Below are 25,537 nucleotides of genomic sequence, written 5' to 3' on the forward strand. Positions count from 1 at the left end.
AAAATACCCTTCTGCTATAACTTATACCTGTCTTTAGTCTTTGGTAGACACGGATATGGATGTCATGGTAGTTTATTTTCCTCATTTATTTACCCATCAATAAATTATATACAGAGATATGGTCCATCTTTAACAAGTTGGGTAAAGAAGGCATGAAATAATTCTTATAGTTGCGGACTTCCCGTTCGTGAGATTTACATCCAAATTTTTTATTTGAATTTCAGGAGAATGTGTATCTTATCAGAATTTTGGCTGGACTTTTACAGAAGTTTGTTAATTAGATCTGGAGGTTATAAATAGGAAAATCATGAGATAAAAAATTTGGAAAAAGCGGCAATTTAGTCGGTAAGTGTGTCGGAGAAGGATGGGTAACTGGCGCGCTCTGAAGATTTAAAGATTGTGAGGACTCAAAGTAATATAAACTACGCACAATTTATTTGAGCCTCTGAGGAGGAGGTTGTTAAAATGAGATAACTTTAAACACAAAGTTAAGGACTCCCTGTCCTGAACTTTTGAACGTGTAATTCAAACTTAAGGATTGCATGTCTTTAACTTTTGAGCCTGCATTTCAAACTTAAGGACTCCTGTTCTTAACGTTTGAACTTTGAACTCAAAGTTAAGGACTGCCTGTCCTTAACTTTTGAACGTATTATTCAAACTTAAGGACTGTCTTTCCATAACTTTTTAACCTGCAAGTCAAACTTAAGGACTCCTGTCCTTAACTTTTGAACATGAAACTCAAAGTTAAGGACAGACAGTCCTTAAGTTTTGAACTTGAAACTATAAGTTAAGGACTGCCTGTCCTTAACTTTTGAACCTGAAACTCAAAGTTAAGGACAGAAAGTCCTTAAGTTTTAAACTTGAAACAATAACTTAAGGACTGCATGTCCTTATTTTTTGAACTTGAAACTATAAGTTAAGGACTGCCTGTCCTTATCTTTTGAACCTGCATTTCAAACTTAAGGACTCATGTCCTTAACTTTTAATCTTTGAACTCAAAAGAAACAAAAACAAGGTAAGAAGAAAGAAATTTTGAAAATTCAGAGATCTGCTCAAATAAGAATAATCTAAATGAATCCAATTTATAGCAAAAACTTAAAAGAGTCTATAAACATAAGTGGATATATCTCGCAAACCACACTGGAGAGGTAAACCACAGTAGACAAATGCATGGGATGGTTTTGAACCTGCGACCTCCTATTTGGGGATCTTCTACTCAACTAACTCGGCCACCATTGGGGGTTAAACTGTTACTATTGGTGAGCAAAATATTTATATTTCTAAAACTGAATTAAAGTAGCTAGCTAGCTAGTCATTGAGTAACATATGAAATGATCAATGTCAAGACATGTAAACTGAAGCAACAAAGCCAAAGAAAAGCTCAACTACTACACTATATATTAATAGGGAAACCGAAATCCAGAAAATCCTTTTGAACTTTGACCAGGAGCTAATTTGGCTGCAACTTCATCATTATGATAATTCTCTGTCTTTGCATATTGTTGATGAAATTTGGACGATTTTGGAGGGCTTTTCCCAGTGAGGTGTTGAACTATAGCTCGAAATTCAGAAGGGTTTTTCACATTTACCATTACTGCGCTTGATATATACTTCACCTTCATCGCTTCTTTCTTTTTGCAAAAGGGTTTAGGAATATAACCATTGAAGAAAGGGTAAAACTGTCTTTTTCCTATTAGTAGTGGCTATTTTTGCTGAGCATTATAATTAGTGGATAAAAATTAAAGACACCCTTAATTAGTGGCTACTACACGTCATTTCAACATCAATTAACCAACCCAACCTTGGACGGATTGGACGGATCATTTGGACTTGGGCCAAATTTGACAGCCCTATTCATATTGGATGAGATTATTAGAAAGAAATCTGCCAAAGATGGGCTGAAGACTTCTGGAGATGGGCTGGACTTGGGAGTCCTTTTATCATTTGGGCCTGGTCTTACTATTGAGACAGTTGTTCTCCGTAGTGAGCCCATTTAACATATTTAATTATGGACCTGGGTTTTTTCTGTCTTTTCTCTGGTAGCTCTTTTTACTTGGGCCTGCTTTCTTTGATGCTTATTTCCATATTTTTGGGGTTTCCACTTTGTGCATGTACTAAATAAAAATAAGAATTAATTCAAATAGTCGCTCATCTAATCTCTTAAACTAAATATAGCTGACGAATGTATAATATATATTAATTTCAAGTAGAATACATATGTATAACTGTGTATAATCAATGAATTAATTATGCATACCAGCTAGAAAAATAAACATTGAATCTAGCCAGCTATTTAGGTAACAATCCCTAATAAAAAGGATAAGTTATACATTTGACCGCTCAGCCAAAAAAATATTATATTTGCTAGTCAAATATATAAAAAAATTATGTATAAAAGATGTATATTATACATTTATATATACTAGTCTTAGGGTACGCGCTTTCCGCGTGTACCTATATCGACGAATATAAAATTTATTTAAATAAAGTATAAAATAATATATATTTTTCATGCAATTAAGATATCATTTCGATATTAGAAATTTATATCTATTATAATATTTATTTGAATATGCATTTATATTTTTGTATGTAAATTTTAGCTAATCATTTATATTTGAATGTGGCTTGTGGGTTTTGATTTTAAACTCATTTGTCTATAATCACTGTTTAGCTAATTATTGAAAGGCAAAGTCTATTCATTCTCTCGAGAAGAAAGCAAATTTTGTTCCTAATTAAGTACTAAATATTAGTGATAAGAAACGAAGTTTTTAAAACCTTTGTTGAAGGATCCTAATTTACTTATATTAGGGATTAATATTTCCTACCTAGTTGAAACAAGGAAGAACTTATATAAGTAAAATCTATATAATGAAAAGATTAAATTCCTAAATATTAGGGATTTTTATATAAATAACTATTCCAATATTTAAGAAAATATTAAAATGACTATTTTGTCCAGTATGAACTCAATTTTAAAAGGGTAAAAAAACAAACGACATTTCACTATGGGCCTTCGTGCTTCTAATATAGTGTGTGTGTGTGTATATATATATATATATATATATATATATATATAGCCCAGACGGTGTAATGGTCTATGCCTTAGATAAAATGAAGTTAAATCTTCAAACAAGATGAAGTCATTAGCTTAGACGGTGTAATGGTCTTCGCTTCAGACGAAATGAATCTTTGGCCCAGGCGGTGTAATGGTCTATGCCTTAGATAAAATGAAGTTAAATCTTCAAACAAGATGAAGTCATTAGCTTAGACGGTGTAATGGTCTTCGCTTCAGACAAAATAAATCTGGCCCGGACGGTGTAAAGGTCTATGTCTCAGATAAAATGAAGTTAAACAAGATGAAGTCATTAGCTCAGACGGTGTAATGGTCTTCGCTTCAGATAATAAATCTTTGGCATAAACGGCGTGATGTTCTTTGCCTAAGATAAAATAAATCTTTGGCTTAGACGGTTAACGGTTAATGAGTACTCATCCCCTCACACTTTAAGACCGCCTTCTTCATGCATGGATCACCTCGTTCTCGCTTGACCTACAAAAAAAAAAAAGAAAAAAAGACGTCAAAGAAGAAAGCACAAAAAAGATAAGAAGAAATTACCTTCGCGTCAATGCTTCCAAGTCGTCAAAAGTAGATAACTACACTCCTGGACGCACGTGCAAAAACTGCATGTCATGAAGCTCTTCAAATTTGAGCAAAATCTTCAAGTTGCAAAGCTCCTTAAAATACGAGCTTAAGTTGCAAGTCATGACGCTCCTCGATGTACGAGCCTAAACTGCAAGTCATGACGCTCCTCGACGTACGAGCCTAAACTGCAAGTCATGACGCTCCTCGACGTACGAGCCTAAACTGCAAGTCATGATACTCCTCGCCGTACGAGCCTAAACTGCAAGTCATGATGCTCCTTAACGCACGAGCCTAAACTGCATGTTGCTATACTCCTGGCCCGCAAGAGTATAAACTGTGCACGGTCCAAAACAAAATATATATATATATATATATATATATATATATATATATATATATATATATATATATATATATATATATATATATATATATATATATATATATATATATNAATATGTCCGGAGATAGTTAACCTTTCTTGATTGACGAGTTATATATATATATATATATATATATAACTCGTCAATCAAGAAAGGTTAACTATCTCCGGACATATTATTATATAGAACAAAGTAACGTTAGTATTAGCTCTCTTGATTCGTATATCAAATGTACTTTATTCTTTCTTTATTAAAACCAATACAATTTACACCATACAATGAACTTGAAATAGTTTAAAAGTTCAGTTAAAGATTCGGTTAGCACTTTGACCACAAATTGAAGGACAATAATATTTGTATTCTAATTATGTTTTGTCTCATCTAATTAAAAAATCTTTTTTATTTGCAGGCCATAATTACGAAAAATATGTATAAGATGGAAAAGCTAATTGAAAAGGCACCGACTTGCCTTATTACATATGATTTTCAAAAGGCACAGTTTAGAAGTGTAAAATATTCTAAGTATGTAAATAAGTTGAAGTTATGCTATAGAAAACAAATGGAATTGACCAAGTATAATACTCTACCTAATTAAAATTGTTTAATTAATGAATTCATTCTTTCTATCTAAGTAATTAAACCAGACATAATTAATACCTAACAAAACATTATTCGTAGAGAAGCTTGATAAGATTCCAAGTGTGACTAAAGTATATTCCAAGTTGTGACTAGAGAATTAATTCAGAGTCGGATTCAAAATTTAATGTTTATGGGTTCCTGCAACGATATCGAGTAAATTTTCAATATTAAGTGGGTTCCATTCAAACATTTAGAGATATTTAATGAATTTTTCGAACACATTTACACTGTTTGGACAAAAGCTACTGGGTCACGTTAACCCGTAGGTCGCAAGATGGATCCGCCCCCGAGAAGTATAGCTTTCTAAGAGCATATCTGAGTTATGCATTAATGGTATATAGAGTTTTTACACCATTATTTGACGTATAATCAAAGGTAATTTTTCATAACATGTTTAATATGGTAGTCTTAAAAATAGTCTTTACGTCATATTCATCGCTAGTGTAAATAATCATTTACATTATCAGATTACCCAAAAGATATTTATAGGTAAGTCTTCTTAAAATGTGATATTTGTAATATTGAGAATAAGACATATTACATGCTACAACAAGTAAAGATAACATTGACAATGTATATAACTTAAATCTAAAAATTAAATAATAACAAACCTAGTCAATTAAATTAATTACTGATAGAATAAAAATTCTTTATGCTATTTATATATATAACTTCAATCTTAGTTATTATGAACTGATAGTGTAACAAAATTTTGTATCATCTGTATAATTTAACATGATATAGTAGGTTATTTATTATTTATGTATATTACCGGTCAATGCTTATTAAATATGATTACGTGTAACAATCTTTTACGTATTTGATGGTATAAGTATAATTTACACCATCAAAGTCCAAAGACTAGCGCGTAAAACATAAACTCTTTTAAATAATGGGAGTATTTAATATAGGTATTTATCGGGCGGGCTGGGACGGGCTGAACGGAAAAAATCCCAGTCCGTTCGGTTAGCGGGCGGGCTGGGAATAGCGGGCTGTTAGCGGGTTGTATTTTTGTGGGTTTTGTGGGCCCGTACGGGTTCGGGCTTAAACGGGCTCGGGCGGGCTGTGCTAAATTTTTTTTTAATTAAATTTTGTTAGCAACGGTACATAAATTAAAAAAAAAATTAAAAAAAATAGAAATATAACCCATTAACGGGCTGAACCGGGCTGCAGCCCGTTAACAATCCATTAACGGGTTAGCGGGCTTAGCGGGTTCCGGTGCACCGGTATCCAAAATGTGTTCGTCTAAAACCCGCTCCCCATCCAACCCGTCCCAACCCGCCCTATATGCTACAGTAGCGGGCTGAACCGGGCTGACCCGGGTTGAAGCGGGCTGAAAACGGGTCAGCCCGGCCCGATTAACAGGTATAGTATTTAACGCTAAAATAATCGAAAAACAGACTGACAATTTAATGAAAAGCTAGATTAACTTATCTAGATGAAGAACAGCCTTCTGAAACAAGGGATATGAAAGATCTTGTCCCTCCTACCCAATTACATGTCCTCCACATGACATATTCACATGTATGAAGTTACTATTTTTTTTTATATTCATTTTGGTATTCCGATTAATTTAAGTTTATATTATGTAAAATTCATTAAAAGGAAAATTACTTCTTATTAGAATTTTTTATGTTCACGAAACTTGAACCTGAGTTCTTTAATTAAGATCTTATCAATGCCGTCAGCAGGGGCGAATGTAGAGTAAAGACACCGGGTTCATCTGAACCCATAACATTCGACGTGGAGCATAAATTATGTGTAATCACTAAAATTACAACAAATGATAGTTCTGAACCATAAATTTGAAAATATAACGGGTTCAATACTAAGAATTTTAAAGATTGAACCCTACAGTTTATATCTTGGATCCGCCTCTGACCTCTAGGAATCTTGATGATGATACATATAAAATTTTCAGTAGTAAAAAGATACCTATTTTGGCTTTTCCTATTATTAATTAAAATTAATTTTTTGGGCCTAGTACATCCATAAGGGTGCTACTAATTAATAATTAGTCAGCCCCATTTAAATATCACTATGGGTGTTAGGAGACTCACTTATTCATAAGAGAGGGTTGCTAGGATTAGTTCTTTGCATCCAAATCGAAGGTAAATTAGGTTGTGAAAATAAAGGACCCATCCGCCACGTGAGGATTCCCAACGACTGGTAATTCGAGTCGAATTGCTGCAGATGATCCGCTTCTAGCCAAACTACTCCAGATGATCCACTTCCGGTCAAATTACTGCAGATGGTTCGTCCGCTAAGAAGACATGTTGTAAGTCCCTTTACTAGTTTTATTACACCTACAAAATAAGAAATCCAAAAAATAAAGGGTAAATATTACTTTTAGTCTGCGGCCAAAATTATTTATATTTGATAGCCGTAAGTATATAAAATTTGTACATTTTTTGTATATAACATACAAAAATGTATACAACAACAACAATAACAACCCAGTAAAATACAACAAGTGGGGTCTGGGGAGGGTAGTGTATATGCAGACCTTACCCCTACCCTTAGGGAGTAGAGAGGTTGTTTCTGATAGACCCTTGGCTCGAAAAGACAAAAAGAGACAATATATCAACAGAAACCATAGAAATAATAACATCATAAGAACCAGAAAATAGATGAAAAGCAATAACAATACCCACTAAAAAAAGGTCTGACACTATGAAAAACGGAAGAATGGTGTGAACACAATATTAACCACTAGCAGTCTAAGACAAAACCATATCAGACTAGCCTCACACCGATACGAAAGTAGCAAAATATTCAACTACCTCCTAACCCACAATCCTAATGCTCGACCTCCACACCTTCCTATCAAGGGTCATGTCCTCGAAAATCTGAAGCCACGCCATGTCCTGCCTGATCACCTCTCCCCAATACTTTATAGGCCACCTTCTACTTTTTCTCGTACACGCCAAAGCCAACCGCTCAACATACAAAACTATATATAACTATATATAACTATATATATATATATATATATTTTCGACTATTATTTTGATATATAATTATTTTCCCAAAAGTAAATAAACCCCATCTTTGCATCTCTATCATTAGACGTGACAAACCCTCACATACACAAGGTATCAAGAACATGGATTTTCAGAAGCTAACGTGATTCTTTATTTGTTCCAACATGCTCCACTGAGAAATACATAAAATTAATTTTATGGACCTCAATTTTACCACCACCAAAATTACGATCAGATTCATTTAACCAATAACTAGGCTCGCAATTTCAGAATACAAGATAAATGATTCAGCATAAAGTAATATAATAAATTTTTAATTATGTGCCTGCATTTAAGATTCTGATGGAATATTAAACATATATTCCTCATGATGGAAATTATACTACTCAGAACACAGTCATGTGAGCCTCAATAACATATATAGAAAATACTTTTTAATATATTACATTATAATCCAACCCTACATTGTTTGGGTATAGTTCCCATATGTCGTCTGTTGTTTTATTTGTTGGATGTATGAACAAAGTTTTATATTAGTAGTGAAAATATTGGGAGCATAAATATAAAGGGCAGGAATCTTAGTGATGTGAGATATTTTGGAAAAAATCGTGCCAGTTTGACATAAAACAGACAATTAATATTAATGCGGAGTTCGGTTTGCTTACGTTACGAGCTTGGAAACGTACACACAAAAATAATTAGTTCCGGGCTTAAGCTACCATAAATACTCTATAGATTTAACCCAACATTATCTTTTAACTATTGATTATTCACTATCCACCAAATATTCTAAAGAAAAATAAAGTTTCTCTAGTAGATTAAATATGAGACCAGGAAAACCTCTAGAAGCAAAAAAGACTAGTCTACCTTCGATTTAGAGCCAGTACATTCAAAATAAATATATGATTTAATTATATATATACATAAATATTCAATAGCGTGTCACTATTTCTAGCAATAGGCTCATAACAGTCAAAAAATATTTGTGGACCCAAAAAAGTTCAAACCCAAGACCTCTCACATCAAATTAGAAGCTATCAACCACTAGACTATAGAGCTATTTCGATGCAAGTGATGTCACTTTTAATGATTTTATCTTGTATTTCTGTTTTACTTATTATATATATATATATATATATAGAGTAAAAAAAATTGACGAAGCGGTCTCCGTGACACCGCGTTCGGTCCTAATAAACTTCCGCCCCTGTACATTTGTGTTAAATTTTTTTTCTATTATATTTACAAATATAGTTCGAGTTGAAAATGACTTAATTTTATGGTTAATTTTCCTCCTCGTATCTATCATTGATTAGATGAAGAATCTTCAAAACTTAATTGAGGTATTATGATTCCTTAATCATATATTAGTATAACCTAGAAGAGTACTTATATATCCATAGTTTAAAGGTCGTAATAGTAGTTGAGTGTGTAACCAAAAAAGTATTCATAACTTATTATCTTTGACAAGCACAAGCTTTAGCTTTACACTTTTGTTGTGAGCTCATCAATATTTACACTTAATGCAAAACATAAACCTACTTTATAAACTAGCGTCTTGTGCTAATAATAAGATAATGCAGTAATTAATTTTATCCTCTAATAAAAAGTATAACAGTTGTCAAACTCATACCTTCTCAAAATAAACCCTAATAAATCATAGAAGTGAACTTTTTTAGGAACCTAGGTAAAATGCAGGAGCCATCAAAAACTTGCATAAAGCAAAGGAAAACAGCAACGGACGTTGTGGAGTGATAAGTACTCCTTTATTCTTAATCAGAGATTTTAGGTTTGAGTCTTGGGTATAGAGTCAATCACTTTTATTAGGAAACGCTTTATACCACAATATGAGTCCCGGCGTAAATTCGAATTTAGCAGGGCCCTATACAGATACCAGACACCAAGTGAGAACAGAAAAAATAAGAGAGGTCAACACGGTTCAATAATCAATACCAAGGGTACCACCACCATGTGATTTTCATAATAAAAAAATTATTTCAAAAGAGAATGTCAAGTCAAAATACAAAGTACACAAGTTGTACACACAAGACGTTACTTTGTTTGTATCATTTTTTGGGCTCATAAATCATTTTACGTCACATTCAAGAAGATAATATGTCTTCACGTGGAAGGGTTCCGTAGCCATGTGGCTGTGAAGGGCAGTCGGCAGCACAAAACTTGGAAGTGCATAGATAAGAAAAATAATTAAAGAAGAGAGAGAAAAAAAGAGGACGATTCAAAGGATTGCGGTGAAATGATTAAGATCTCTTCAGTTTAATCAGATATTTCGAGAGCGATCTACGTGAATAAGTAGAAAATTTTTGACGGTAAGGTGCTTTACTCTCATATCGGGCCTACACAGAATGCAATAATTCGAATTAGTCGGATCAGTGGATTTCAAATATCGACAAGATAAAAAAAATAAAGGAGAGAGAGAGGAGAGAGAGAGAGAGAGAGAAAGACCACGATTTAAAGGGTACAGTGAAATGATTGAGATCTATTAAGTTTAATCAGATATCTCAGGATCGATCTATGTGAATAAGTAGAAAACTTCTTGATGCTAGGTGCTTTACTCTCATATCGGGCCTATACTGCATGCATAAATTTGAATTAGTTAGATCAGTGTGTTTTGAATATCGACAACCTAAAAAGAAATAAAGAGAGAGAGAAAAAGAAAGACCTTTATTCAAAGGAGTACGGTGAAATGGTTGAGATCTCTTCAGTTTAATCAGATATCTCGGGATAGATCTATGTGAATTAGTAGAAAACTTCTTGACGGTAGGTGCTTTTTACTCTCATATCGAGCCTATACTGCATGTATAAATTTGAATTAGTCGAATCAGTGAGCATCGAATATTCCAGGGTAAAAATAATTAAAGAAGAGAGAGAGAGAAAAACCTCGATTCAAAGGTTGCGGCGAAATGATTGAGATCTCTTTAGTTTAATCAGATATCTCGAGATCAATCTGTGTGAATAAGTAAAAAACTTCTTGACGGTAGGTGCTTTGCTCTCATCTCGAGCCTACGCTGCATGCAAAAATTCAAATTAGTCGAATCAGTGAGTTTCAAATATGGACAAGTTAAATAGAAATAAAGAAGAGAGAGATGTGAGGTTACATAAAACCTTATCTAACGGATCTTGCCTGCCCTATTATGGCTCCCACACTATCCTTTTAAAATACTGTAGTCTAGGTGAGATGTACATTCTATATAAACCCTTTTGTATTCTTTGTAAATAGAGAGTTGGACATATAACTCTTTGTCAAAATAGAAAAATGACTTCTTGGGTCAAAACAATTACTACTCCTTTTAGAAAAGCTCGTACTTTTTTCAATAATCAACAATCACCAAGAGATTCACCAAGAGATAAGAAGTCACGAGAAGAAGGTATGTACATACAATTTTTGTGTGTAATAGTGCAATCTATATCTATTCTGACTCTAAATCCTGAATTCGTCTTGTTGTGTGATTTAGAGCCGATTGAGTAGGTTCAACTGAATCTACTATTTTTACTTCGATTCACTTATACATAGGCGGAATGAGAACCTTCGCATAACTGGTAAAGTGCTGCCATGGTAAAGTGATGCCATGTGACCAGGAGGTCAAGTGTTCGAGCCGTGAAAACAGCTTCTGGCAGAAATGCAGAATAAAAGTTACGTACAATAGACCCTTGTGGTCCGGCCCTTCCCCGGATCCCGCGCATAGCGGGAACTTAGTACACCGGGCTGCCCTTCACTTATACATAGGCCAAAAAATTAAAGTGAAAATACATAATCGATTACGTTCATTCTGAATTCATTGACTTTAAATCTTGAATTTGACTTTATGTCGATCCCTTGGCCTTGTTGTTTAATTTTTGCACATATTTTTTTGTATTTGCAGGTTTAGAGAACCATGTAGTAGATTTGCAGGGTGAAGTAATGGCTTGTGCATATGAAGATGTTCAGGTGATGTGGTCAATTTTAGACAAGTCCAAAGCTATCAGAACCTGAAATCTTTGTTTTTTCAAGCTAAATCAAGAACATATTGTACATATTTTCTCATTATCTTGTTGTTGTGGTGGCTAAACTGACGCCCAAAAGACCAAGATTTTGAAAATTTTGATGCTATTCTACAGCCTGTAGTCCCCCCCCCCCCCCCCCAACCCCCTACCCCAGCAAAAAAAAAAAAATGAAAAAGAGCACATAACAAGAACGAACAAGTTCTTCTGACACCAATTTTTTTTTTTCTTTTTTGTTATTTCCCATGATCAATGAAAATCATGGCTATTCACTGTACTGGGTTTGTAATTATGTCGATGCAGTAACAATTATTATTTATTCATTTTATCTAGTCTGATAAGTGTCTGAAAAGAATTTACCACATCCGATAATGTTAATACATAAAAAAGATTCGTTGACAAGTATCATCCATAACGACATAAAATGTCCCAAAGCATACCAACGTGATAAGTATTTCTTCATTCATTGCGCTCCAAAATTGAATTTCCTGGGACTATTGTTAGTCGGGTCCTCGATTAGTGGCTGACTAAGGTGTGTCAAAATATATAAAAATAAATATACAAAAAATATTACCTACTTGTACAGTATATTTTTCCAATAAAGGGGTGTGTCAGTTGGCACCCCTCGTTATAAACTGTTGCAACATTTGCGATGCAACTTGGGTACATAGAATCCAATTAACCCTGTCCGAAAGAGAAATTGAAAACTTTGCTAAACTATGAGTTACAAGGTTTCAAGTCCTAGTATATATATATATATATAGTGGCGGAAGCAGGATCTCCATGAAGGGGGTTCAAAATCTTTTTTTTATAGCTAGTGGGAATTGAACCCATGACCTTATGTAAATTTTGAACCCCCTTGACCACTAAACTACACTTTTGGATTGTGTTAAGGGTGTTCAAAACTTAATATATAGAGGTAAAAAACAGATTTTCCTTATATATACAGTGTAATTTTTCGGCGAAGGGTGTTCGGGTGAACACCCTTGCACCCCCCTAAATCCGCCCCTATATCTCTCTCTCTCTCTATATATATATATAATGTTGATATCATCCAAGGAACTCATTGGCATCCAATGTCTTCACGTGTAGCATCTATCTCCCATGAAACTTCTTTTTTTTTTTTTGTTTTATTGTCATTTGCACAACATTTTTTGAAGTAAAAAAGAATGAATATTCTGATCTTAAGAAAGAAGCTCCATATGTCAAAGGCTTTATAGATCATATATTTCAACTCCAATTCCTATATCTACTTCACTCATTAATTTAACAACAGGAACAAACCAAAGATATGAAAGAGCAGAGGCAAATCCCAAATATAAATTGAGAGGTTCAACTTTTAAGGTGATCCATTGAAGTTATAGTATCAGAATTTAATATTTGTTAATAATTTTAGTAATTTTTCACATATGTATCTTTGCTCTACGTCAAAATACTAGTTCAGTTACCTGGTACCTGTTGGCGGGAGGTGGCAGGTATCATGTGCAACTAGTCGAAGTGCACGCAAGCTGGCCCAAACACAACGGTTATAAAAAAAAAAAAAAAACTGCACCCACATTTAACTATAACTTCTAGCAACTTTACTTGCCACATCCGAGAAAAGCTTGTTAAGATGAGCCTTCTGGAGCAATTCAAGCAACAAAACTCTGATACAAGAGGATGGCCATGACTCAAGAGAATCACAACCCCGTCGAGTTATAATACTCTCTCTGCAAAATTATATCCTTCTAAACATGTTTTACCTGTTCCCTTTCTGATATAACTACTTCCATCTGGAGGGAAGTGCACTACTATCCCAAGATGAGGTCCAGAATTAAAGCAATTTGAACACAACAACAGGGAATCACAACGGATCCTTGTGAAACCTTCACTCAACGCAGCAATTGACACTCGTTCAGATATGCGTATGGATAATAACTACCACAGATAACGCGATCCTAAGCAGTGGCAAGACCTCCACAACGAACATAGCAAGACACATATGCAAAGAGAGATAGTATGAGAGGTTATCACTCTTGCCACGCATTCAAGCAATGGCTACCAAGACAGCAAATGCTTTTTATGAGTGTGTTAAAAAGGGCAAAATTCATTCTACATGCTTTCGTTTTCAAAATGATCAACTAGTCATACTGTCATATGAATGGCACCTTACAATAGCTTATACTATGGTGCCTACCAAAACTACTTGCAGGGGAATCTGTTGGAAGTCTGAGATGTTCTTCTTTATAGTTGATAGTCTCGAGACAAAGGCCGTGAGGTGGAACTTGCAAGGCATACTTCGCAAGTTCCTTCCTATCACGAGATTCCAAAATCCTAACAACAATATCTGGTGGAACTGCTTGTCTTCCAACTTGAAGCAACAACGCAACCTGCCAATGATTTTGAAAGAAAACACTATGCATTATCTTCAGTGGCATCGCTCAAAGGTCTTTTTATTCAATTGAGATTTAATCATGAAACCATAACAAGTAACTGAAGTTTTATAAGCATTTGCCTGTCACTCAAAAATCCTATTTTATATAGAAAAATAATTAAAAAGCAGAGGAAGTTTTATGAAACTCTCTCGCCAAAGTTATATCGGCAACACCTCAAGCCAGATTGAAATGCATTGGTTAGTGAATGGACTATCACTTAATCTCAATCACCAATGCAAGAATAAGCAAGTAACATACCATGTTCCGAACTTGTCTATATAGGAAACCAGATCCTTCAACTTCAAGCCGCAAAAGAGGTCCCTGCAAGCAAAGCACGACAACATTCAACTTAAAACTTCATCGATGGATGTACCACCCAAACTTTGGTTTCTTTCAAATGTTTCAATATTTATGTCTTTGCTTTCCTTTAATGCTTTTTCTCAGGCTCTGTGTGAGAAGAACAACAAAATGGAACTACAGAAAACTGAAATAACAAAGTCAATTTTGTTGGGATAAAAGTGTCAGCTTGGAGGGATAAAATGTTGAATTGAAGGCAGAAGCAGTGCAGAAGAGTCAATAAATAGTGAAAACAAAGACTGAAAGGTTGAGCCTTCTCCTATCTTCTGTGATAAGTTGAATAGAGTCTGTTTATTAGGCACCAAATATGTGCCAACTCTTTACACAACATAAAGTACAAAACTAGAGCAATGTATACAACCCTTAACTCCTGTAAGAAGTCAGCAAAGATCTAATGACTGTTAGGAGATTCACATTAGTGCCACCAAGATAAAGTAAACAAAAAGTCAGATCAAAATGGGAGGTACTGTACTCTATCCCTTAAATGCTTCTGCATCAAGCGCCAGTTTTCTATTCCTACTCGTAGTATAAAAATGCCAGGAGCCAGCTTAACAAAAGTTCTTCACTGATACTGCCATATTCACCAAGTTATAGAAGGCTGCACATCTTCCATCACCCCACGGTTTGGATGGTGCATGGGGTAGGTGCTTGCACCCATTTTGAATAATTCAAGGGATCGAGTGCAAAAAAAGATCTTTTTAAGGGGGAAAGTGTCCATAGTACTCAGTTTAAGTGCATCACCACGCATGATAGACTTTTCCCTCTCGTATAAGATAATCTCATCTATATAAGTGGAGGATTTGCATTTTTGTGTTTAGGATAAGATAGTCTCGCCTACTGCTTGTAAATGTTTATGATTTTTTTATACTGTGCCACCTTAAATTCATATGTATTACAAGTAACTTCAGAACTTACAATTCACAGATAGTCTCTGACATTATGCAGCGATCTTTTTCAAAGGAATGCTTCTAATGTAAATTCTACCGGTGCTGACACGTACTTTTTTATAACAATTTGCACTCTCTCTCTTCCAATTTGTATTATGAGACATACTATGATATTGACACACTTCTAAAATAATACTAACATTTATAAGACTCATGTTAAGAAATTAATCTTGTCAAAAATTGAAACTTTAACAAGGAAGTGAGTTGTTTCTTTTCTAATCGAAAGTAACTTATATCGGTCGCTTTAGTGCCCATAAAGATCAAAATTTGAATTTAATACTCAAATCTCCATACCTAGTCAAAATATGTAAAATAAATATGGGATAGAGGTGAGAATATCATCAAAATTCTATATTTCTTCAGTCTTGGAATTTGTTAGCATGAACTTAACGAATACATAGACTCATTGAGCTTCTAAGCTCGGAGAAGTCCTGATGCGCCTAATGACTGGAACTTAATATGAAAGCCACATGCATGTGACCTTGTACAGTGAGCCAGCTCAATGGTATTTTGTGTAGGCTAACTGAAACCCATCCTCACTGCAAGCCATCAAGCTAATTGATAATCTTATATTCAGTAAAGGAATGAGCATAGTACCTTTTCAACAACATCAAATCGAAAAATCGTCTTCACTGGATTTGGCACCCGGTCATTTCGTGATGTATTGGCAAAGGCAGAAAAGTCATGTTTCCCCAAGAAATGCCCTGCAGCCTCTGTCATGACGGCAGCGTCGAGCTTATATGTGCTATGGTAAGCATAGTGCCTCGTAAATGGGTCCATGATAGTGGAATTATACACTTGGTAGCAATAAATCTTGCTTGTGACAGAGAAACGAGCATGAAATTCAGGCACCGCAGGGCTAATTTCTCTAACTCTGATATCAGAAGGAAGAAGACCATTTAAAGCTTGGTGAACGCCTTCTAGCGTTTCATAGTTGAAAGGTGTAATGAAGTGTCCCACCTGAAAGCCAAAGTTGGCTCTAAGTCTATTTTTTTAAATCGTTTCCTTTGATTAGTAGAATCCATTAGCAGGGAAAGCAGACCTGACCCAATGCATGAACTCCTGCATCTGTTCGACTTGCACCAACTGAGCAAAGATCTTTGCGGTTTAATTTTGTTATTGTAGTCAGGGCTTCTTCCAGAATGCACTGTATAGTAGGTGTTGACTGCTGATACTGCCATCCTACAGGATATTCATAAATCAGTATTGTAGACACATTACAACCGCATCACAACCTACACTCCCCAAATAGTAAAGAGGAGTCAAAATATTTAGCAGGTAAGCTCAATATCTTATTATCTTAGCAATCATTGTGGCTGATAAAGAACAAAAAAAAAGGACGATCTTAAAGAAATACAAACTCATATTACCTATGCACACACGCTAAAAGAAATCCAGGAAAGGAGAATAAAAGATAAGGTGTCAAATTTCCAATTACTAGTTTGTTCAAAATCTTACTACCACCGTCTGACTTGCCTTGTTCGCTTCATCAGGGTTAACTTGATTGATTTTCAGTCTAACATCGTACAATGATTTGTCTACTTTTCAAAATTATAGGTATATATTTCGATACAACATCAAAAGCACTACTAATTCCCAAATTCTAAACTTCAAATTGATTGAAAAGATAATTATAAAATTCACGAACAAAGAATGTTAGACTCTTTGAATAGTAAAAGAGCAGCTCGATGAACTAAGCTCCCGCAATGCGCGGGGTTTGCGAAAGGACCGGACTACATTTGGTCTATTGTGCGCAACCTTAACTTGCATTTCTACAAGAGGTTATTTCCATAGCTTGAACGTGTACAACTCTTACCGTTGCGCCAACGCTCTGCTTCAAAATGGGATGGACGGAGTATAAATCATAGCAATTCCCCCCCCCCCCCCCCAAACACCTTCAAAGATTACTTGAATGAACCATGTCCAGAAAAGAGTCAAATGTAGAGTGCACATGATTTTGAGATGAATGTGAAACCGAAAATGACATTTTAGACCACTAAACTAACTCTAAAGTCTAAACCATTAGTAATTGCTACAAATATCTTACAAAAGAAGGCAATGATAATATATTGTGGTGACTTGTGAATACAACAACAACAACAAACTCATTATATTTCCACAGGTGGGGTCTCCGAGGGTAGTGTGTATGCAAATCATAGCCCTATCTAGCAAAGGTAACACTATTTCCTTTAGTCTTTTCCTGACAAATTTCTACATTTAGAAACAATTTAAATTTAAACTTTTCATTTACCCGTGATGAGAATCTTTTATAGCCAACAAGTTTCAAAAACCATTATTTCTTTCTTAAACTCACATTACATAAATTAAAAACGAGGGAGAAAAATGAAACCTGAAAATCTGGTACCATCATAAGCAATAACAAAGCGCCATTTATAAGTTGGTAATGACAATTTCACCGCTTGACTCTTATTTGGATCTTCATCCTTTCCACTCCAATTCTGTTACTATATTACAAATAAGCATCAATTTGAAAATACAAAAAAAAAAAAAAAAAAAAAAAAGTGAAGTCAAGTGACAACAGAATAGCAACATACAGAGGTACAATTGGAAGAAGAAGGCTCGAGATTGGGAATTGATGGAAGTGCCAAAGCTGCTGAAAAACACATTTTTCATTCACATTTATCAGTCTACGAATTGAATTTTGCCTGAAAAATCTGTTTTTGAGCGAGCATAGTACCGGTGTCTCTTCATTTATCTGTAGACTCTTGTTTAAAAATTTGGGAGAAAATGACAAAAATGGTTTCTTATGTTTGGTGTAGGTTTAAAATAGTCTCTTAAATATATTCTTGTGTCAATTTAGTCCATTAAGTTTGTTAAAAGTGTGATTGATCTATGTTAAATAATTAACGAGTTCTTGTTGTTAGAGACATAAGAAAGAAACCAAATATAGTAAAAATTGCGCCTTAAAAAACTGTTCCAAACACTATAGGTAAATTTAAAAAATAACATAAATTATAAAATTTCACCTCCAAATGTGCCTCATAATTTCTTTTTACATTTTTTTTTGTAAAATTAACAACTAAATTTGGTTAAATATTGAAAAAGACAATAACTTTTATTTTGGAGAAAAATTAAAGAATCAAAACTACTCCAGATATATTTAAAAGACTATCTTAAACATGTCTCCAATCATAAGGGATCTTTTTTTTTTTTTTACTCTTTTTGTAAAATTTGCCTGCAAATTTCCTCTTGGAGCAACAACTAGGCCTTCTGTGTAACATCTATCTAACCCTTCATATTACAATTTCTCCTTTTATGTTAGATAATTGCAATTTTGATCCCTTAATTATTAGTAAGTTTATAATTTGGTCCTTGAAATTATTGGCTAAGAGCATTTAACTTACCACTAACTAAAATGTGTGCTTTTGGTTCCTAAGTGATTGAGCAAAGCTAAGCTATTTAAAGTGTTAATGAAGCAAATATGATAGCTAGGAACATTAAGCTAGTTTAGAAGAGTTTGTTATCCTCTAAATCTATTGAAAAGATAAAACGTCAAAGTCGTTGAGGTTTAACTTGGTCTATGCTGGCGAATAACGGTGGCAAATCGGTTAAAAGAAAACAGTTATCCACTCATATTATCCATTAAAAATGGGTTGGATGATGAACTTTTTAAAAATGAGTCAAATTAATATGGATAAGAACCCAATTATCCACTTAGCTAAATGGATAACCAATGAATAATTAATGAGTTTAACTTTTACATTTGTAAACCTTAAATTGGGAGACTAGGAATTCTTTCAAAAGTGATCATATTTAAGAAGACATCGGTTAATCCATTTTTATCCGTACTAAATATGGATCGGTCGAATAATTTTATTCATTTTTTGCATTACCCATTTTGGATCCACACATATCCGATCTGACCACCCTGTTTGCCACCCCTACTGGTGAACTATTGTGTACCTGCTAGTTAGGCATAGGCATAGGCGGATATACCATAGTAGGTACGAGTTCAACTGAACTCATAACTTTCGACGCGAATCATAAATTTATGTGTAAAACTTCACTAAAATTGTAACAAATAATAGACATGAACCCATAACTTAAGAAATATAGCGGGTTCAATGCGAAAAATCTTAAAAGCTGAACCCATAAAATGTAAATCCTGGATCCGCCGCATAAACTTAGCTCTGTTTTGCGTTGGAACTAATTTTGACATGTTATTATCAATTCCAAAAACTAGGGTGCAAAATTACGTATCTCAAAATACTTAAAGAAAGATTGACATTTTTTGCAAACTTTAGGGTGCAAAAGTTCATAGAATCAAATATCTCAAATTGCATTCACCTCCCCGGTATTTGGTGGTAAGGGCCATAACTCATAAGGCTTGAGCAGAACCCTTCAATTGCAGATTACCCTTCTCTCTCAAACGAAGCAAAAGAGAAATTAAAAGAATACCCCATCTTTAACAGGTAATTTCATTTTCTTCCCCTCTAAAAAGAGGAATCTAGAAACGCGATTTTGCACTTTGTTCCCACAAATTTCTCCGAATTATATTTCCCGTCTAAAACTGAGCTAATGAACCCCTTCCTTAGTTCGTCCTCTACAAATCTCCATGTGTTTTTCTTTTCTTTCTAATTTCGTCTCTGTTTTTCTCATATTAATTTCTAATTTTTATATGCTTGATTACATTTCGTGCTTCTTCTTTGATTATACCTAGCATTATTTACTCGTTGTTTCCTCCATCCCAATTTATGTGATAGTTTGTTCCAAAAATAACAGAGTAATTAATTCTATAAAAAAAGACAACCGGTGCACAAGGCATTTAGGATCGGGGAAGGGCCGCATCTAGGGATGTGATCGTAGACAGTGTACTATAATGCAAGCATTAGTGACGGCTTCTATGGCTCGAAATCACACAGAAGAGACAACTTAACTGTTACTCCAATGTCCCCTAAGGATCCAGGATTTTAGGTTTATGAGTTTCTACAAAAAATTCTAGTTAATATACAATACTAACTTTGATGAACAGACTGGGTTCCTAGCTAAATATTCTAATAAATTTAATGGATTTTTCAATACAAATACTTGTTCTTGACAAAAGCTACTGGGTTCACAGGAACCCGTAGCTATTGAACTGAATCCGCCCCTTCTATATTTAGAAATAATTTAACTTTAAGCTTCTTATTTTATGCTTATTGAGATTATTTATAGCCACACTAAATTCACATACTCTTATCACTAAATCATAGTAGTTGTTAACTAATACACTTCTCACCATATAATTTTCAGAAGTCTTTCGTTACTTCTTAAACTTCGTGCCTAATTAGACGCTATACATAAATTGGATTAGTTATTAATATTCTAAAGATTTCAACTTTGATCTTTTGTGCAGGTTGATGTTTTTGTCATGCAATTATTTCTTAGCTAGTATACTAGTATAGGATTGCAACATCAGGGGCTCGTGTCAACACGATTGGTTCAGCACAATTTGTTAGACATTTTATGTCGCACTTATGATGGTGTAAATGAAGCAGTGAGGATTCATACAGCCAACTCCAAAACTTGTCTGAGACTGAGGCGTAATTATTGTTGTTGTTGTTGTTTATGTCGCCGTCGTGATGGCTGCAAAGAAAATCATAGCAATATGCCAATCTGGTGGTGAATTTGTGACCAATGAGGAAAATGGGACGTTGAGTTATACCGGAGGGGATGCATATGCTGTAGATATTGATGAGAAGATGAATGTGAATGTTTTAAAGCAAGAATTAGCTGACACATTTCAGTTTAGTACTGAGGAGATTACTATAAAGTACTTTCTACCAGGGAATAAAAAGACACTGATCACAGTATCCAAAGATAAGGACTTGAAACGCATGGTCAACTTTTTTAAGGATTCTGAGCAAGTGGAAGTCTTTGTTGTTGCAGAAGAAGCTGTTGTTGCACACAATGTGTCCACTTTGCCTGCTAGTAGGTAGTTTCTTTTCTTGATGCCGAGTTGTAGTTTCTTTCTTTTGTACTCTTACTTGCACTGTTGAATACATGAATATAAGATTAAAAGTTATATATACGGTTAGTATAACGAAGTTTTACACTACCAGATCACCTTTATCTGTTGTAGAAGGTAACTTGTTTTATTTTTAAGATTGCAAATTCATATTTTATGGAGCTTACTTGTTTATATCATTTGGGTGGCCTGATAGTGTAAAGAATTACACTGACAGCGTATATAACTTAAAAGTCTAAGTAGATATTCCCTCTGTCCTATTTTACGTGGCAGTTTTTCCTTTTTAGTCTCTTACAAGAAGAATAACATTACTATACTTAGAAATAGTTTAACTTTAAATTTTCCATTTTACCCTTAATGAGATATACACAAATGTCTATGATTTAATTTATACAAGTTTTAAAGTCTTTCTTTCTTAAACTCCGTGCTTAATCAAACAAAAGGCAGACTGGTGCGCTAAGCTTTCGCTATGCGCGGGGTCCGGGGAAGGGCCGGACCACAAGGGTCTATTGTACGCAACCTTACCGTGCTTAATCAAACAACGACACATAAATTGGGACAGATGGAGTAATAGCGCTCTCTCTGACCGTTTAAGATTTTAAGATTAGCGGATAGGGGTTCTCAAGCTTAGAAGAGGAGATAGTTTCACTATCATTAAATTGTGTGGCAAAGTAAGTAAGCAGTGCTAAAGCAAAGCACAAGGTTTGAATTATAAACGATAGAAGGTTTAATGATATTAGAACACACAGATTTTCAATTATCATTGTTATCCATTGGCAAAAATAGTTCCACGAGCTTTTTCCAAGCAAGAAAAGAATCAAGCCTGCATGTGTGGAGGCATGTTGCAGACATAAATAAATAGAAGTGTCCCTAATGAACTACTTAAGCTTTTAGATGAGGTAGCTAGACATATTTCATCTAACTTATCTTGATTATGATATTTTCCTTTTCCTTTTCTCTTTTCCTTTAAATAGCTAACCTTGAATTCCAAAATTTTCAGTTCAATGCTGGTGCTATTGAACTCGACATCTGACAATCAGAACTCTCTTTACTGCACTCTGATTGCTAATGCATCTATGGCCTGCTGAATTGTTCAGGTCCAGCAAGACAACTATGTCCGAGACAGCACTTTCTCCTTCTACCCCTGTGGATATGACACATCCCGACGATCAACTTATGGTTGATAAGCCCATGGATACGACGTCGTTAGGTACTTTTCCAAGTAGCAACGACGACAAGCACCGTAGGGCAGCTACTCAGTGGGAGAACACCATTACTGGTGTGGACCAAAGATTCAGTAGTTTTACTGAATTTCGTGAAGCCTTACATAAGTACTCGATTGCGCATGGATTTACTTATAAATATAAGAAGAATGATAGTCACAGAGTAACGGTTAAATGCAAGTCTGAGGGTTGTCCTTGGCGTATATATGCGTCAAGGTTGGCTACCACCCAGCTGATATGTGTTAAGAAAATGAATAAAAACCATACATGTGAAGGAGCTGCCGTGAAAGCCGGATATCGAGCAACAAGGGGATGGGTGGGAAGTATAATTAAAGAAAAGTTGAAGTCTTCTCCTAATTACAAGCCAAAGGATATCGTCACTGACATCAAACGTGAATATGGCATTCAGTTGAACTATTCTCAGGCATGGCGTGCAAAAGAGATTGCAAGAGAGCAACTTCAGGGTTCTTATGAAGAAGCATACAGCCAAGTACCTTTATTATGTGAGAGTATCATGGAAACTAATGCCGGTAGTGTTGCTACATTTGCCACAAAGGAGGACTCGAGTTTCCACCGGCTATTTGTCTCGTTTCATGCTTCAATATATGGCTTTCAACAAGGCTGCCGCCCTCTTCTTTTCCTTGATAGCACTGTTCTCTATGCAAAATATCAAGCAACCCTATTGGCTGCCGTGGGTGCAGATGGGAATGATGGTGTCTTTCCAGTAGCCTTTGCAGTTGTTGATGAGGAGACAGACGACAACTGGCATTGGTTTCTTTCTGAACTTAAATCTGCTGTCTCAACCTCTCGACCAATAACATTTGTTTCTGATTTCCAAAATGGTATAAAAGAGTCATTATGTGATATATTCAGCAAAGATTGCTACCATGGTTATTGTCTTCGGTACCTTGGTGAGAAATTAAATAAGGATCTGCATGGGAGGTTTTCACATGAAGCAAGACGTCTTATGATCCAAGATTTATATGCTGCTGCTTATGCTCCAAAGCTGGATGATTTTGAGCGCTGCGTTGAGAACATAAAGGCCATTTCACCTGATGCTTACAGTTGGGTTGTACAAAGTGAGCCTGATCATTGGGCAAATGCCTTTTTCGGAGGGGCGAGGTATAACCACATGACTTCTAACTTTGGACAACTTTTTCGTGATTGGGTATCCGATGTGAGTGAGCTTCCAATTACTCAGATGGTCGATGCCTTACGTGGGAAGATGATGGAACTGATTTATACAAGGCGTGTTGATTCTAGTCAGTGGCTTACAAGATTGACGCCTTCTATGGAAGAAAAGCTTCAGAATGAGACATTAAAGGCAAGATCACTTCAAGTATTACACTCACATGGGACCACATTTGAGGTTCGTAGCGAAGCTGCTGATATAGTTGATATTGACAATTGGGACTGTAGTTGCAAAACATGGCAGCTCAGTGGTTTGCCGTGCTGCCATGCTATTGCTATTCTCGAATGTCTGGGAAGGAGCCTGTATGATTATTGCTCCAGATATTTCACAACTGAGAGCTACTGTTTGACATACTCAGAATCAATCAACCCAGTACCCCTTCTGGAAAAGCCAGTAAAAGGTGAAGTAGACATGGGAATCGTTGTCAGTCCTCCTCCAACAAAACGTCCACCTGGCCGACCAAAGATGAAACAACTGGACTCAGTTGAGATAATTAAACGTCAACTTCAGTGTAGCAAATGCAAGGGCCTCGGCCACAATAAGAAGACATGCGAGTAGGTGCCTCTGACACTTCTCTGGCTTGTAACTTTGGAAATTATGTTTCTTCTAGACTAGCTTACTTGTCAATTTGCTTACTTTGAGATCTTTTCTTTTACTTGTGCACTACTATATCTCGGCCCTGTTGTTGCCTTTTTATTTCTTCTGTTCTTCCAAAAAAAAGGTGAAAAACCATGCATTTCTCATTTGCTACTGCACTTGCAGCCATATTTGGTTTGGATATACTTGTTTCATACGATTTAATCAGTCTTTTTTTTATTTAATCAAATTATAAATTATGGTTATTGTTTACGAGAGATTCACTTTCTGAACTGAAGTTTTATACAATAGAAATCACTCTTATAGCGAATACCAATCAAATTCTTTACAGAAACAAAGAGCTCACTTGAGAAAAGGAAAATAATAGGATAGAATAAATCATAAAAGTCCAGGCCTCTAGAATAGGGTTTTTAACTATGCATTACATGTTCTCTCTTTTTTCATTTTTTGATTAATTTTAGTTACATTCTCTCTGGGGAGGTGATGGATTGAAACATGCACAACTCTTTTGCTTATCGAAGATGAACGAACTGTCCAAACTTCCCTTATTGTTGAACAGCTTTGAATAGATAATGATGTACATTCTATGGTTGTTATTTCATGAAACCATCTGTTGCTTGTGTCATTACACTTTTGATGCTAAAGCAGAAATTTTGTGGTGTGATAATAAAGCGGCAAAAAGTGTAAGTATATGTTGATAAATCTTTTTCAGCCTTGATTTGTATATTCACCTGCTAACATATTAATATGGCAGTCTATGACCCAGTGTCGTCGTTTCTGTTTTTATGTTTTTCGGGAAGCAGGAAGGCAAATAAGTTTGATGGATCTGATCCTCTGCTCACTGCCGTGGCAGCTGAAGAACCCGAAGTCGCTGCTTGAGATTTGGTATCTTCTTTCTCCTATGTATATAAGAAAGTCTTTTCTGAAGTCTCTAGATACTAGTCTTAGACATCCCTTCGGAACAGAAGCTGATGGGTCCTTTTTTAGGTAGACTTGTATATCCTAAATGGAAATGCCATCTTTATTAGTTTTTGTAGTGACAATTTTATATTCAGAAGTTTTGCCATCAGATTCATTATGAGAATCAACCTTGCCAAATAAAATTTGGGTTTTGGTAGTGTGTGTGTGTGGGGGTGGGGGGGGGGAGGGGGGGGTAGGGGGAGGGGTAGGTAGTGTGGTCGTCGTAGTCTTCGT

General features: G+C 35.2%; 3 protein-coding genes and 1 long non-coding RNA gene across 7 annotated transcripts; 2 read left to right on the forward strand and 2 right to left on the reverse strand.

Moving 5' to 3' along the window:
* Positions 1–6,543: 6,543 nt before the first annotated feature.
* LOC109210620 lies at positions 6,544–10,775 on the reverse strand. Its single transcript, XR_002065582.1, has 3 exons — positions 10,545–10,775; positions 10,327–10,457; positions 6,544–6,971 (listed from the first exon to the last, which is right to left on the reverse strand). It is a non-coding gene; the product is annotated as an uncharacterized LOC109210620 (long non-coding RNA).
* A 69-nt stretch (positions 10,776–10,844) lies between these two features.
* On the forward strand, positions 10,845–11,980 carry LOC109210619. Its single transcript, XM_019374069.1, has 2 exons — positions 10,845–11,032; positions 11,528–11,980. The coding sequence occupies exons 1-2, from the start codon at positions 10,921–10,923 to the stop codon at positions 11,635–11,637; spliced, it is 222 nt and encodes a 73-aa protein (XP_019229614.1). The 5' UTR covers positions 10,845–10,920; the 3' UTR covers positions 11,638–11,980.
* Positions 11,981–13,644: 1,664 nt separating this feature from the next.
* On the reverse strand, positions 13,645–18,092 carry LOC109210618 (tRNA pseudouridine synthase A 1). Its single transcript, XM_019374068.1, has 6 exons — positions 17,919–18,092; positions 17,714–17,822; positions 16,406–16,545; positions 15,961–16,323; positions 14,318–14,380; positions 13,645–14,014 (listed from the first exon to the last, which is right to left on the reverse strand). Exons 1-6 carry the CDS (start codon positions 17,988–17,990, stop codon positions 13,778–13,780), a joined length of 984 nt encoding a protein of 327 aa, XP_019229613.1. The 5' UTR covers positions 17,991–18,092; the 3' UTR covers positions 13,645–13,777.
* A 1,610-nt stretch (positions 18,093–19,702) lies between these two features.
* Positions 19,703–25,424, forward strand: LOC109210617. Of its 4 annotated transcripts, none has more exons than XM_019374064.1 (4): positions 19,703–19,796; positions 20,720–21,298; positions 22,429–24,300; positions 25,147–25,424. In XM_019374064.1, exons 2-4 carry the CDS (start codon positions 20,946–20,948, stop codon positions 25,220–25,222), a joined length of 2,301 nt encoding a protein of 766 aa, XP_019229609.1. In that variant the 5' UTR covers positions 19,703–19,796; positions 20,720–20,945; the 3' UTR covers positions 25,223–25,424. The 4 variants fall into 4 exon arrangements, with proteins under 4 accessions (XP_019229609.1, XP_019229612.1, XP_019229611.1 ...); XM_019374066.1 differs by lacking the exon at positions 19,703–19,796 and adding an exon at positions 19,865–19,941; XM_019374067.1 differs by lacking the exon at positions 25,147–25,424 and having other exon boundaries at positions 22,429–24,304.
* The last annotated feature ends 113 nt before the right edge of the window (positions 25,425–25,537 follow it).

This window comes from Nicotiana attenuata, unplaced genomic scaffold (genome assembly GCF_001879085.1).
Source record: "Nicotiana attenuata strain UT unplaced genomic scaffold, NIATTr2, whole genome shotgun sequence".
Lineage (NCBI taxonomy): Eukaryota > Viridiplantae > Streptophyta > Magnoliopsida > Solanales > Solanaceae > Nicotiana > Nicotiana attenuata.

Excerpts from the sequence above, each read along its gene's own strand:
- LOC109210619 (XM_019374069.1), top strand. The coding sequence starts at position 10,921 with ATGACTTCTTGGGTCAAAACAATTACTACTCCTTTTAGAAAAGCTCGT. Across the intron at positions 11,033-11,527 it reads TAAGAAGTCACGAGAAGAAG|GTTTAGAGAACCATGTAGTA; the intron begins GTATGTACATAC and ends TTGTATTTGCAG.
- LOC109210617 (XM_019374064.1), top strand. The coding sequence starts at position 20,946 with ATGGCTGCAAAGAAAATCATAGCAATATGCCAATCTGGTGGTGAATTT. Across the intron at positions 21,299-22,428 it reads TCCACTTTGCCTGCTAGTAG|GTCCAGCAAGACAACTATGT; the intron begins GTAGTTTCTTTT and ends TGAATTGTTCAG. Across the intron at positions 24,301-25,146 it reads CACAATAAGAAGACATGCGA|GAAGGCAAATAAGTTTGATG; the intron begins GTAGGTGCCTCT and ends TTCGGGAAGCAG.
- LOC109210618 (XM_019374068.1), bottom strand. The coding sequence starts at position 17,990 with ATGTGTTTTTCAGCAGCTTTGGCACTTCCATCAATTCCCAATCTCGAG. Across the intron at positions 17,823-17,918 it reads CTTCTTCCAATTGTACCTCT|AATTGGAGTGGAAAGGATGA; the intron begins GTATGTTGCTAT and ends ATATAGTAACAG. Across the intron at positions 14,015-14,317 it reads ATAGACAAGTTCGGAACATG|GTTGCGTTGTTGCTTCAAGT; the intron begins GTATGTTACTTG and ends AATCATTGGCAG.